The sequence below is a fragment of the Pelodiscus sinensis genome, chromosome 6 (genome assembly GCF_052426305.1).
Source record: "Pelodiscus sinensis isolate ZL-2025 chromosome 6, ASM5242630v1, whole genome shotgun sequence".
Taxonomy (NCBI): Eukaryota; Metazoa; Chordata; order Testudines; family Trionychidae; genus Pelodiscus; species Pelodiscus sinensis.
The window spans coordinates 77,309,398-77,324,091 of NC_143057.1; the positions used below are offsets into that span (position 1 = coordinate 77,309,398).

At 42.9% G+C, this 14,694-nt stretch overlaps 2 protein-coding genes across 4 annotated transcripts in view; one reads left to right on the forward strand and one right to left on the reverse strand.

Moving 5' to 3' along the window:
- CCNH (cyclin H) overlaps positions 1-11,151 on the forward strand; it is a 30,478-nt gene extending 19,327 nt beyond the window's left edge. Inside the window, exons 8-10 of one of the 2 annotated variants that reach the window (XR_016349917.1) lie at positions 63-123; positions 6,758-6,857; positions 7,940-11,151. Coding sequence is in view for 1 of the 2 variants with exons in the window: in XM_075932189.2 (XP_075788304.2) it covers positions 63-123; positions 6,758-6,796 (100 nt within the window). In the remaining variant the exon portion in view is untranslated. Of the gene's footprint in view, positions 1-62; positions 124-6,757; positions 6,969-7,939 lie in introns of those variants that run through there. The other variant, XM_075932189.2, reaches the window with a different exon arrangement.
- The window catches only part of RASA1 (RAS p21 protein activator 1), a 118,485-nt gene continuing 114,174 nt past the window's right edge, over positions 10,384-14,694 (reverse strand). For both annotated transcript variants that reach the window (XM_075932186.2, XM_075932187.2), the window contains exon 25: positions 10,384-11,252. In XM_075932186.2, coding sequence (XP_075788301.1) covers positions 11,169-11,252 — 84 coding nt within the window. In that variant the 3' untranslated portion in view covers positions 10,384-11,168. The remainder of the gene's footprint in view (positions 11,253-14,694) is intronic.

Below are 14,694 nucleotides of genomic sequence, written 5' to 3' on the forward strand. Positions count from 1 at the left end.
AGTAGTGAAGTTGAACTTCCTCTCAGTGTCTAAACACCTTATATTTTTCTTTGGGGAATTAGAAAGAAGAGGAAGGGCTATGAAGATGATGAATATATTACAAAGAAATCTAAGATGGAAGAGGTTAGTAGGCATGTTACAGAAGAACTGTTCATATTTTCTTTAGTAACCATTAACGAGACTGGTAAAATTCATTAATATTAAAATCTTCTGGAAACCGGTTTAGTACCTGGATGGTTTTTACAGTTACAGTAAAACCATGCCTCTTATTTCTTACATATTCTAGTTTATTTCCATCATAGCTCCTTATGGGAAAAAGCTTGTGACCAAGAGAAATCTTTGTAATCTAAATTTAAAGTGGTAGTAACCCCGAAAGGGGCTTGACATGGCCTTGTTGGCCACAGGCAGCTGTATGCTTTTCAGTATCTCTCTTGTTTCTTCAGTGTAATATGTTACCCCTTGTCCTTGCTAGCCTGTATACTATAGAATTAGACCAAGAATTCTGGTTTGGTAAAATTTAATTTCTTCACGGCTTATTGTGTTTATTTTAGTCTTTGAATGGCTGTTTCATAAATTTAAATTTGTTGTTGATTCTAGTTGCATAAGAGTGAAAAGCAACATTCAGGAAACCCACTAACTTTCAGAATAGATAGTAATCTTTTAAGATAGGAGTGAGGTCAAGATTTGTGTTTTGTTACGGTAGCATGAAAGAACTACCATAACGAAAAGTAATAGCACAATGGAGCTAAAAGTTAGAAGTTATAAATGGGAATTGTGGCTTTGTGTTTAGGGTCAGACCGTGGGAAGATGTAAACTCTATTACAATGCACCAGCATTCCCCACCGTGGCCAACAGATGGGGAAATGACTCATCTTCCCTGATTTTTGTAAGATTAAAGGTCAGAAGATGTGGAAGCAGAGTACACTCCAGCAGTGACAAGCTTAATTGGCTTGATGAAGTAGAATTTAAGAAGTCTCTCCTGCTTGAAATTTAAAGTAGGAATGTTAAAATTAAGGATGTTAAGGAGTGGATATTTGGCTAATTGAGTAGTAGATATAATTTGTCAACTACAAGATTAGTTGATAAGAGGAGCACTGCAGAGAGGGTGGTTCCTGGAGGTGGCACAAGCTGGTATTGAGTAGTCCCAGGACAACTTGTGCTGGGTCCCAGACTGCTGAGGCTCTGCCTTTTAAATGTGGTAAGAGCCCTGCAGGGTCCAGCAGCCCCTGTTCGCAGTGGCTGCGGACAGGGACTGTTGCTGGAGCATCCTCTGCCTGCGGCCAGCCTAGGCTCGCTGTGGGCAGAGGCTGCTTCACTGCAGCCTTCCCTACCTCTCTCCCCCACCCCCCACTGCCTCTGATAGAGGTGGTGCTGGGGGGAGATGGCTTTTAAGCCAGCTCCCCCCAGCACATTTCTCTAAATATAGAGACAGTAAGGGGGGAGGAAGTGAGTAGTCTAGTACTCAACTTGACTACTTGTTTACATACCTAGTTAAAATGCAGGTAATTGGCTGTGTAATTGCTGAACATTTTCAGCAGTTACATGCACCTGCAGCGTGGGGTGGCAGCCAGCTTCCTGGGGTTTGGTGCACACCAGGAGCAAGATTCTAAGCTGGCTTCTGGTGCACGCTGACTGCTGCTGCAGTGCTGCCTCTGTAGTAGAAGCAGCAGCATAGGGTGGCAGTTGGCTCCCCGGGAGCCAGACCAGGAGCCACATGTTACTGGTTACCTGTTCGGCACCAGTCAGGTCTTGAGGTTGCCAGACTAGAGAGGTTCATCCTGTAACCTCAGTTTAAAATCACACCTTCAAGAAAAGAGGCAATTACTACCAAGACCAATCGTATTGATTGTCTTGTCTGAACAATATAAGCTTCTTGCTCTGCTGTAACCACGACCATTAAGAGAACTGTTTCTTGATTTCACCCTGCTTTTTAATTGGAGTGGGTCAGGCTTACTTTTATTTAAATTGCAACATGTTCTGGAATAGTGATGGCCACCTTGTCCAAGGTATTCCACTAGCTGACCCACTTTTAAAAAGCCAGAGAAGTGCTAGCAAGTCCTTTCAGATGGATTTGAATAGCATTACATGTGCCAGTTCCTCCTGAATCCCTGGTGGCTGTTGGAGTGCACTACTTGTTAGTTGATACTGAACATAGGAGCTGCAGAGAAAAAAGCAGAGGTTCAAATGAAAGACCTAGATATGACAGGGACCCCAAAATAACTTTCAAGAGACATTTGGAAGATAAAATTGTTTTACTTGTGCATTGTAAATTACAGGGTGCTCCTGTCAGCGTAATTGGGACACAATGTTGTAATTTATTGGAAAAACCCCATAACAGGATGAAATTAAGTCCATTGTATTTGATGGACAACTGGTAGCTTGTACATTGTTGCAGGTGCCATTATGTGCTGGACACTGTAAGTTGTTCAGTGGCTTCCTCTGCTACAGCCTATGGGAATCCTTAAGGTTCAGATAATTGAGGACCATTTCTGTAGTATCAGGACCCTTCCTTTGGTTTTTGAGCCCTGGAATCTAGTATGTTAATGCTGGGTCTTGGAGACTATAAAGTTAGGGTGGGTCCCTTATGAGATTGACCTAGAGTCTGCTAAACCAAGATTTATATTCTAAAACTTGGATGAGTGGAAGAAGTGTCCTTAGAGTCCCTAATCCTGAGGAAGTGGGACTAGTATCCAATTCTAGTTTTTTAATCAGAAGTTCCTCCACTTTCAAATTCAAGGTGGAACCCCATGCTTTTATAATCTATTCATTAAACTCAAATCTGACTTGTGTCAAGAGCTATAAGATATATATATTTTCTTCATGTATAAATTCACTTGCCACAGATCTCAAAGTTTAAGTGGGAGTATCTTACTACCAGGAGTGTCCTGTTCTTTGATTATGCAGCAGCACAAAAGGTATAAAAACCTGGTAGTCATGGCAACTCACCTGAGGCAGAAAGGTATCCAACTATGTCCTTATTTGATGACTAGCTAATTCTAGGATGATCACTGCATTATTTAACAGTCCCTGTCTTTTTGATAACACCGGATCAACGGAACTACCTCAGTTGCCAGCCCAAAGAATAGATTGCACAGTGCCTGTATTTGATTACAGAGCAGAAAAAGCTTACTGCAAGTCCAACATTTGTAGCCTTACCTTTAACCATCTTTGCGTGTTCCACAGGCTCTTGCATCATTGGCATTCTTACAACACAAGTACAGAAAGCCATTATTTCCTTTATGTGCCTTGCATGCCTGGCTTGAAATCTATATCTGCCTAGTAGACACTGACAAGGTGTAAGTCCCCTGAGAAGTTTTGATAAGTTGGTGGAAGGATCTTTTCCAGGTATTTTCTACCCTGCTGCCTAGCAAGGTGCTGATAACATGCTTCCATGTGAGGGTGCAGCGTTCACCTAGAGCATCTATGAAATCCCAGAGTCTTGCCTTTATAAATATATTTGAACTCCTAGCTATTTATCCAATGTGTACAAGCGACAAGGAGTCCTGTGGCACCTTAGACTAACAGATGTATTGGAGCATAAGCTTTTGTGGGCAAAGACCCACTTCGTCAGATGCATGTAGTGGAAATTTCCAGAGGCAGGTATAAATATGCAGGCCAGAATAAGGCTAGAGATAACGAGGTTAATTCTGTCAGGGAGGGTGAGGCCCACTTCTAGCAGGGGATGTGGAGGTGTGAACACCAAGGCTGTGTCTACACTGGCATGATTCTGCACAAAAGCATCCATGCCAGTGTAGACGCTCTCTTGCGCAAGAAAGCTCCAATGGCCATTTTAGCCATTGGGCTTTCTTGCGCAAGAAATTAACTTTGCTGTCTACACTGGCCTTCTTGCGCAAGAATACTTGCGCAAGAGGGCTTATCCCTGCGCAGGAGCGTCAGAGTATTTGCGCAAGAACCACTGATTTTGTACATTAAAGTCAGTGTTCTTGCGCAAATACTCGCGGCCAGTGTAGACAGGCAGCAAGATTTTGCGCAAAATCTTGCCAATGTAGACACACCGAAGAGAGGAGAAACTGCTTTTGTACTTGGCTAGCCATTCAGTCTTTGTTTAATCCTAAACTGATGGTGTCAAATTTGCAGATGAACTGTAGCTGAGCAGTTTCTCTTTGAAGTCTGGTCTTGAAGGTTTTTTTGCTGCAGGATGGCTACCTTTAAACCTGCTACTGTGTGTCCAGGGAGATTGAAGTGTTCTCCTACAGGTTTTTGTATATTGCCATTCCTAGTATCTGATTTGTGTCCATTTATTCTTTTGCGTAGGGACTGTCCAGTTTGGCCTATGTATATAGCAGAGGGGCATTGCTGGCACATGATGGCGTATATTAAATTAGTAGATGTGCAGGTGAATGAACCAGTGGCAGAATGGCTGATCTTGTTAGGTCCTGTGATGGTGTCACTGGTGTAAATATGAGGGCAGACTTGGCACTGAGGTTTGTTGCATGGATTGGTTCCTGAGATAGAGTAACAGTGTATAGTTGCTGGTGAGAATTTGCTTCAGGTTGGCGGGTTGTCTGTGGGTGAGGACTGGCCTGCCTCCCAAGGCCTGTGAAAGTGAGGGATCATTGTCCAGGATGGTTTGTAGATCACTGATGCGTTAAGTTTTAGCTGAAGACTGTAGGTGATTGGCAGTGGTGTTCTGTTGGGTTCTTTCTTGGGATTGTCTTGTAGTAGGAGGCCTCTAGTATTTACACCTGTCTGGAAATTTCCACTACATGCATCTGATGAAGTGGGTCTTTGCCCACAAAAGCTTATGCTCCAATACATCAGTTAGTCTATAAGGTGCTATGGGACTTCTTGTTGCTTTTGCAGATCCAGACTAACACAGCTACCCCTCTGATACTTGACACCACTGTGTACAGTATTTCTTCCCATGTTACATAAACTAATCAACCAGGTGATGGACACATCAGTGTTTTGTCAACAGCCCCAGAGCAAGGTACTGTGGGCTAGAGCGCATGCACTTACCTTCACAATAGCTCTGTCTAACCTTACAGGCCACCATCTCAGCTGGTAATTAGTATAAAAAGACTGTCAAGGATCATATTCTGAAGGTGGGGAATACCAATCAATAGACAGGTTTACTATAAACCTAAGCAAATACCAAACATCTGGCTTGATGTTGGTAGGGGCCTTGAGACTAAACTGTCAGATGCTTTCCTTTCCCTTATGGACAGGATAATGAAACCAGTGGATAGTCACCCTCTAATATTGAGGATCCAAACAGAGTAATCACCTTTATCCCCATTTAGGCCAAGGCTGTTCTGGTTTGTGCACCTAATAAACTTATCTTGCTTGATGGGATCTGAGAAAGGAGTTCACATCCTCCAGCTGGTCATGTGCATGCTGGCTTAACTGTCCTGAAGCAAGCTGTTCAGCTGATGTCTAGACTATAGATGCAGAGCAGACTGTGCCTCCTAATAGAGGTGGTTGGGCTGACCAGTAATAGCAGTTTCCCCTCTGTAGGAGATACAGAGGTTTCTGTCCTTATAGATAGCATGGCTGTTGGCTCCATAGGGCCACGATCACCAGTGCTACCTGTATGTCTTCCTATTCAGGAAGAGACCACTCCCCCTGTCCTCTCTAAAGCAGTTTAGCCTAGATGATCCCTTTTGGCATTGGATTAGATCTCTTCAGCTGGGCTCAGGCATCTTCTGCAGTTTCTCATACAGCAACAATTTGAAAACATGCAGAGCAGCTCCAGGGGGATCACTGTTCACTTTTATTCAGTGTTATCTGATTCTTATTTTACTAGGACCTCTAACATCCAACTCCTGACTGGGGTTGCTTCTTGCTAGACACTAAAACTGGACTGCCAACTCACAGAACTGTAACTTTATGCAACTATAATTCTCAATAGTATTGTCCACATAGATTCTACAGCCATAGGTGAGTCCTTTACAAACTGGGTTCTGAACTGGAAAAAGAACAGAGGGTAGGTTGAGTCTACAGACAGGCCTAAAGGACACTGTTGGTCAAAATACAGTAAAACTCCCATTAGTCTGGCATCCAATGCTCCGGGACTCCTGATGATCCGGCACCATCAGGAACCCGGAAGTGCTGGGGCAGCTGGACAGGCTTCCCCCATTCAGCTGCTGCTGAAACTGACCAGCAGTTGAATTGGAGAAGCCGGGAGCAGAGCAGCTGGGGTGCTGCGGGGTTGGTCTCATAGCGCTGCCCCTCGGGGCTGCGGGACCAACCTGGCAGCACCCTAGCTGCTCTATTGCAGGCATGCCTGATTCAGCTGCTGCTGAAACTGACCAGCAGCAGCTGAATCAGGGATGCCTGGGGCAGAGCCGGACTACTGTAAGGGGGGGGCTATGAGGGGTGTGGGGTGGCATCCCCTCCCACCCTACTCCAGACCCCTCATAGCCCCCCCTTCTGATAGTCAGGCATATCTGATAATCCAGCACCTCCTGGGTCCTAAAGGTGCCGGATTATCGGAAGTTTACTGTAGTCTGTTTGCAGGAATATGCAGCCAGGACTGTTTTACACAATTTTCTGAGGTTGTAGCCAGAGTTCACTGTCTTTAAAGGATTATATAAATTACTGTCTTAAATACTTTGATATAAGTATGTTTCCATTTGGCTTGTGTGTCTGTTACTCTAGGCCACCTGTTTATATTTAGACAGCAAAGTACTCCATGTGCTTTAAGTTACCCACACCTAACCAGTAATATCTGGAAGTCTTTACAGTACACTGTATGCTTGTAATCAACTTGATTCTCTTTTCCCAATTATTTTAGGAAGAATGGACTGATGATGATCTTGTAGATTCATTATAATTTTAAAGGAAGATGGAGCAGTTCCTGAAGCTCTGGCATGTGCTGTTGTCTACTGCATCATGTAGGATTCTTATTTGTAAAACCTTTCTTCAGCTAATAACTTATGCAGGTTCCACTTTACAGTGGGATATGTATTTACTATTTCATAATAAATCAATTTATTTTATTTAAATTAGTCGCTCATGATTTCAGATATTAATTGCTCTGTTTTTTCCCAGAACTTAAATTTTGCTGTCAGTATCTTTTTTGCACACTTAGAGAACTTATTCTATAGTATCACCACTAATGCAGCATAGATTTGTTGAGGATTAATAGCAGTAAGTGGCTTTTAAGGTCTAAGATACTTAACACAGGTGCACCCTGAAACGTATTGCTTTATTTTAAAAAAAGCCATGGAGAAATTGGACAATAACAAATGTAATATGAAAACTTTTTGAAGAGGGAAAGCTTTCACTACATGGCTCAGGCATTTAACTAAAGTCAAAGCAAATACACCACACTTACAGCTGTGTTTGTTCAAATCCTAAGAACGAACAACGTAAACCAACAGCATGCTCTTCAGGTCAGGTAGAGCAACTGACAGTTCTACATCAGAATGCACTGGCTGGCACTAGAGTACTTCTAGGATCACATCATCTTACCTTAGTTCAGGCAGAAGTAAGCTGTACTGGTACAAAGAGGAAAAAAAACAACAAATGGTCTGGTAGCACTTTATAGACTAACAGAACATGTAGATGGGATCATGAGCTTTTGTGGGCACAACCCACTTCTTCAGATGACAGGTAACAGAACATGTAGTTCTGTTAATCTATAAAGTGCTACCAGACCATTTGTTGGTTTTTTTTTCTTGTAACAGACTAAAACTCATCTACCCCCTGAAGCTCCTGGTACAAATAGGAGCTCTCTCTACAAGAAGTCTGCATGGATTCATTTTTGGAGGATAAATCTAAGCTGTAGTGCTCTGAAATGAGGAAGTCATAGTGTAGCTAACAAGTACCAGGGCAAGTTGTGTTTAAGTGGTTTTAATAAGCAAGGGCAGCCACTAGCCTGAAGTCAAACTGGCACAGCTACAAGGTACACTGTACTTAAACTTCCTTTGTCCCACTTGAAGTCACCTGAGGGGTGTACTTCTTTGCCTCGTAGGAGGGAGGTGGAAAGTTCAACATCTGTAACACCTTTTATCCCATGACCACCAGCTGAGTGAGTGACTTCTAATTGCTTCTTAACCAGAGCATTAATTCACCCCAAAGTACATATCAGATAAGTATTAAAGCAAAAGGTATATACATACATATTCCCTTACATAAACCTCAGCCTTTTTTCTAAGCTTTAAGTATTATTCAGCTCTTATCTCCATCTGTGGATTAGGAAAATCATATTTAGTCTCTTGTATTCACACACTCCAAGGTGTCAGGCTTCCTAGGGCAGTTGCCAACAATTCACTCAACGATGAGGGCACTAGTTTAGACTTAATAGTGATGGACCCTAGATTCAGCTCTGGAAAAAATAAGCCTAATTGGATGCAGGCAAGGGGGAAGGCCCTAGATAATTGTTTTTCCCATTTCCTCTAAGATCCTGGATTGTTCCTTTCTTTGCCACTGTTTTCCTCCAGCAGTCTCCTTTGAATTAATGTTTTAGGTTGTCCTGTCTTATTGCATGGAATTGTTACATTACATGGAGGCAACTGAATATTAAACTGTATAAATCCTTGAAAATAACAATGCAAGAAATCTAAATGCTAAAAAGGGTGAATGAGTGTCTGAATTAAATTAATTATTGATATAATCAAAATCACTGAGACATGGTATTACCAGGATACAAACTATATAGGCAAGACTGTTGGTCATACTGGAAGGGGAATGGCATTATATGGGAAAATGACAATATTATAAAAGTTGTATCCAATTCAAAGAGTCTCTATGGATAGAAATTCCATGCTTGAATAAAAGAATATAGTAGGAGGACTATACTACTGACCACATGCCTGTGATTATGTAATGCTTAGAATGATTAGAGGGACTACAAAAAATACCCAATAATAGATTGATATAATGGGCAACTTATTCTGACATCCTGCTAACCCTCATTTTATGAGGGTTAAGGGGCACTTTGGAATAGCAAGTTTTCGAAATTACAAAATAAGCTATGCAAGTTGCATAGCACAGCTCATTTCAAGACAAGGGTGCTGTGTAGATGCACTCTAATAGTGATCATAATTAAATTTAACATCTTTGTAGAAGGGGAAAAAAATATCAAACCCACTACAATAGCCTTTAACGTCAAAAAAGGGAACTCTACAAAAATGAGGCAGCTAGTTAACAGTCAGAAGCAATTTTCCCTCTAATCTTTTCCTATCTGTGTGTCGAATACATTTTTTATGTGCACTAAGACATATGTAAATGTCACCACCCAGAGAGAAACAACCTAGTTGTGGATGCTTTTCTAATAATTTCTCACCAGAATACTGTTTTAAGGCCACACTACTTTATTTACATCTTTCTGATTTCATCTCTGAAGCTGACCAACTTGCTCCCATCCTACAAGATTTTCTGCCTTACTTAGTCCTGTTTTTTGGACTAATCTTCCAATTCCCTCCTACCCCACTGATATTCTATACCTCTCCAAAATGAAAAGGTGAATGACTGCATGCAGTAGCTATACCAGTTTTTTCCATAACACTGCTACCATCTCTACCCATTTGTTGTTTCTTCTCTCCCACTCCCCCTCAACTATTTTCTCCCTCCCCCATTTTGGAAGGATGTTATAACTTGACTAGGAAAAATTAGAAGTTTAGCAATAAATGTCACATCATCAGTTTCATAAGAAGGAAAAAGAAAAACTGCTTGAAAATGTAAGAGTTTGATATAAGGATATTTACTTTACCATGTGACATTGATAATTTATATTTTAATAGTTAAGGAATATTTTAAACTCACTGCCATTACATGCCTATTGTCAGATCATCCCCTTCCCACAGCTTCCCTCAACTGCGAGCATTCAAATAGATAAAAACATAAAATATACACAATTATCAACAAATAAAAATGAAACTTTGTGAAGTCCAGTAATGTGTGACCATATTTCCAATGAACTGTATCGGTCATAATCTTCTATGCTGAATCTTGAGAGGCAAATTATTACAAAGCCATATTAGTCTTGAATCTAAATGCTGGAAATGTAAATTTTTTCCATATTAGAAAGATATTTCATACTTTATTTGCAACGTGAAGAATTTTCACACAAGTATAAGAAACTGAAGAACCTGGCTTAACCTATGAATTATACAACATTGAAATTGAGTTGTTCACTGAAACTCCAGCTTATTTTGTGGCTGGATATCACAGGATATATGAAACAGCAGCTGCTAAAAGATAGGCAAGATGAGGTTGGAATTTTCATTCTAAAGATTAGATTTGCAAGAGAGTAAACTACAGTAAACAATGCAACTTAACATTTCAAAAAATCGAAAAATGTTCATATTCTATCTAGAGCTGATTTTATTTTAAAAACTGATTTTTGAAATCACACAAGTATTTTCGGTTAGAAATCTTGTCTGACTTACATTATACAACACACAAACCACTCCATTCTTTATAAAATTGTTTAATGAATGCATGCATGTCTGATACAATGATCAATAAATTTACTGAGTTCAAATTATTTACTGTTGTAAACATTTTACAAAAGCATTGTGATTTATCTGGATACACAGTCCATGATGGAAGAATTATTCAAACAGAATCAGTGACACATTAAAAAATAAAGCTGAGAAGACCCATTCTGCATATTCTCTTTCAAAATAATTCCAGCAAGAGAAACAGCATGGTATAAAAAGTATGCAGCAAAAGATTGTTCCTACGATAATGTCAAATTCTTGAAACTGTAAATACAAATTAAAGTGGTTGAACAGTCAAAAGTCGTAATTGTAACCAGTTAGAAATTACAGTAAAAATGTGTTCAATCCAGTTATAATTAGCTGTCAAAACAATGTGTTTAGTTCTTTGTCAGTTGACTATAACTTCTTTTCCAACAGACAGCAAAACTTTGGCAAGGTGTTGAAAATAACGTTTGAAGTTCAAGACACAGTCACAGCATTTTCTTTGTGGAAGGTGATTGGTACACCAAGGCTCAGAGGTTGTGAAAATTGGTTCCATGTGGAAAAAAGTGCAAACATTCTGCACACGTAGCTTAAAAAGCTGCTGATAGAAACGTTCACCAACAGAATCTTTGTTTTCTATTTTGCATAGTTCACACATCACTGGGAATGTGAAAAAGGTGTGCTATTTTTGGCAAGAGCAAGAAGGAAGTGATATTGGTGTGAGTTGCCATGTTGGGCATGCTGGATCCATGCAGAAGTCTACGTAGAAGGCTGCTACCTGATGTTATTCGATACTGAATACTGATTTTGTTTTTGCTGAAGCAGTTCTGTAATAGCTAGAAGCTTCTTTAGGACATGCTGTAGAAAGAAAGTCAGTAATAGTAATATTATGGACAAATAGGAAAATATCACATCAGGAAACCAAATATTCTTGACATGTTTTCTATTTCTCTATTGAAACTTCTTCATGAGACTTGCTTTAAAACATTAGTGTGCACAGCTTTCTATTATAAAGTAAAATAAAAGAACTGATCTGATTCCATCTTTAAATCAATGCTCTGATGTAAAAAATAAAAATAACTGTAAAGTAGTGAGAAATACGCCAGTCTAAATTTAAAATATTTACTTAAAACAATTTACAAACCCAAACTGGAATATAAAAGTCAAATTGAGTTATCTCCTCTGTCATCAGTGAAAAGGATTCTGTTTGCCAGGAGGAGTTCTTAGTTACCTCACAGGTGAGAACAGAATTTGGACAGATAATGGAACTGTGTCTGTTGACAATGCACATAAAGGACAGAATACAATTTACTTTTTGTAGAGCTGTTTCCACAGGGCTAACGAAAGTAAAAAAACCACACTACAACAGTAAAGATTGAATTTAGTTACTAAAATAACCAGATGCATCTGGAAGCAGTTATGCAGAAAAAGTGCAATTTTTACATATTCACTTTTTAGGGTAAAATTATAGGTTATTGTGGCAGAAAGTCATCTATAGCACTTTGAAAGGTGCTTCTTAACTGCCAGGTCTTTTCCTTCACCACCAGAAATAGGAGTTCAGAAAATTTTCCTTGAAGGAATTAACCTTACAGGAGTACAAATACATCAAAGCAACTATGATAGCACGTATGCCACCTTCAAATACTTTTGATTTTCTCCAAAAAGGTATTTTAGTTTATTTTATCCTACTGAAGTAGTGTTCAAGAACAGGTGTCAAACTGACAATCCCATGCCCTTGTCAATAACAGTATACACACACCATTTTAATGAAAGCTTCCCCTAACTTGCCTTACTAGTTCATTTTTTTAATTGTATCCTTTGGTATATATGGTTGTGACTATTTTCTTCCGCTATTTGATCTGAGGAAGTGGGTCTGGCCCACGAAAGCTCATCATCTAATAAACCATCTTGTTAGTCTTTAAAGTGCTACATAGTCCTGTATTTTGTTTCAGCTACACCAGACTAACACGGCTACATTTCTATCACTATTGTAATAATTGTTTGCCAATGCATATACACCTACATCATATGAACAGCTATTTTGAGCATGGCATTAATATGTGTGCTTGTATAGTGGGGTGGATGCCCTACTTTAGTAAAGGAGGAGGTTAAAGCAGAACCCAGCCAATAAGGAGGTAGCATGCTACAGCAAGGGAGAAGTGGCTGCCATTGAAGCACCTACATAAAGCAATGCTGGGCTGGATGGGGAGCAGAGAGCTCTTGCTGGAAGGGCTGAGAAGATGCTAGGGATACAGTGGAAGTGGCCCACTGTAATACAGGCAGTCCCCGACTTACGCGGATCCAACTTATGTCGGATCCGCAGTTACGAACGGGGCTGCCCGGGAGTACACGGACTGCGGGACCTCGTGGTCCTGCCACCCGTGTACTCTGGGGCTTTCTCTGCATCTTCCTGGTATGCAGACCAGGAAGACGCAGAGCAAAGCCCAGCTGCCCCGCTGCCCGAGGCTCCCCTCTCTCCCCCCCCCCCCCCCGTGGCTTTGCAAAGCTGTGGGGGGGCTCGGGCAGCGAGGCAGCCCAGGCGCACCTGGACTGCTCCGCTGCTGGCTTCCCCGAGGCTTTGCAAAGCCGCGGGGGGGGGGGGGGGGGGCTCGGGCAGCGGGGCACCCCAGGCGCGCCTAGGCTGCTCCGCTGCCGGCTTCCCCGAGGCTTTGCAAAGCCGCGGGGGAAGCCGGCAGCGGGACAGCCCAGACGCCCTGCGGCTGTCCCGCTGCCGGCGTCCTCAGAGGCTTTGCTCCCCGTCTCCCTGGTCTGCTGGTCTCCAGCAGACCAGGGAGATGGGGAGCAAAGCCGCGGAGGACCCAGGCGGCGGGACCGCGGTGCGTCTCGGTCTGCCGCCCGTGTCTTCCTGGTCTGCTGGGGTGGGGTGGGGTGGAGGGGGCGCAGCTAGTACGCTCCCGCCCCCCCAGCAGACTAGGCTTTTTTCCGGACGCCTGTGGCAGAGCAGCTGGGGTGCTGCCGGTTGGTCCCGCAGCGCCGCTCTGGGCGCTACTGGTCCAACCCAGCAGCACCCCAGCTGCTCTGGTCCTGATTCAGCCTCTGCTGGTCAGTTTCAGCAGCGGCTGAATCAGGACGCCTGGGGCAGAGCAGATGGGGTGCTGCTGGGTTGGTCCAGTAGTGCCGAGGAGCGGCGCTACTGGAGCAACCCAGCAGCACCCCAGCTGCTCTGCCCCAGGCGTCCTGATTTAGCCGCTGCTGAAACTGACCAGCGCTGACTACAGGAAGCCAGAGGCAGAGTTGCTCTGCCCCGGGCTTCCTGGAATCAGCTGCTGATCAGTTTCAGCAGCAGCTGACTTGGGGACCCTTGGGGTTCTTAAGTTGATTCTGTATGTAAGTCAGAACTGGCGGTCAGTTTCAGCAGCGGCTGAATCTGGATGCCAGTTCCGACTTACATACAGATTCAACTTAAGAACAAACCTACAGTCCCTATCTTGTACGTAACCCGGGGACTGCCTGTAGTGGAAATAGGCAGTTGGTTGCACCCCACTGGCCAATGCTGAGAATGTCCAGTAACCAAGCTGTGGATTGCCTTAAGGCAATAGTCACTAACCAGGAGATCAGGATCTGCCAGTAGATCTCAGAGCCTCAGACAGATGATCCTGACTGGTTTGGTCAGGAAGCTATCAAGTGCTGGTACTTCAGTTGCCCCTCCACACACTGTCAGGCTGCTCCTGACCTCTGCCTTGGAACTGCCCCCCTGGAAGCCCCCTGCTTCCTGTGCAGGGCCAGGGCAGGAGTAAGTCTGCCTTAACTCTACTGCTCTACCACCCATAAGTCATCTCAGTTAAATGGTGCCGTCAGAGCCTGCTTCCTGAATCCCTGTCCCAGCCCTGAACCTCCTACACCCAACCTCCTGCCCCAGACGTGAGTCCCCCTGAACCCAGAGCTTACACCCTGGACCCCAATCCCCTACACTGGGCTAAACCCAGAGCCCTTCACACTCCAAACTTCTTGGCCCAAGACCAGAGCCTGCACCCCAATCCTCTACCCCAGCCTAGAAAAAGTGAATAAGGGTCAGGGAGGAAGAGGGATGGAGTGAGGAGGGTGAGGCCTCGGAGAGAGGGTGGAGCAGGGGAAGGCCCTCAAAGAAAGGGTGAGAAGGAAGTGGGGTGAGGGTATTTGGGTTTGAGGTAGATCTTATATTGCACTTAAATAAAAAAAGTGATCTTGTGGTTAAAATGGTTGGAGACCACTGCCATAAAGCAAGAAACTAGACATGGGTCCAGATCCCGAAGATGGTGGAGCAGCAGAACAACAGTGTGCAAGAGGCCACTTGGACAAG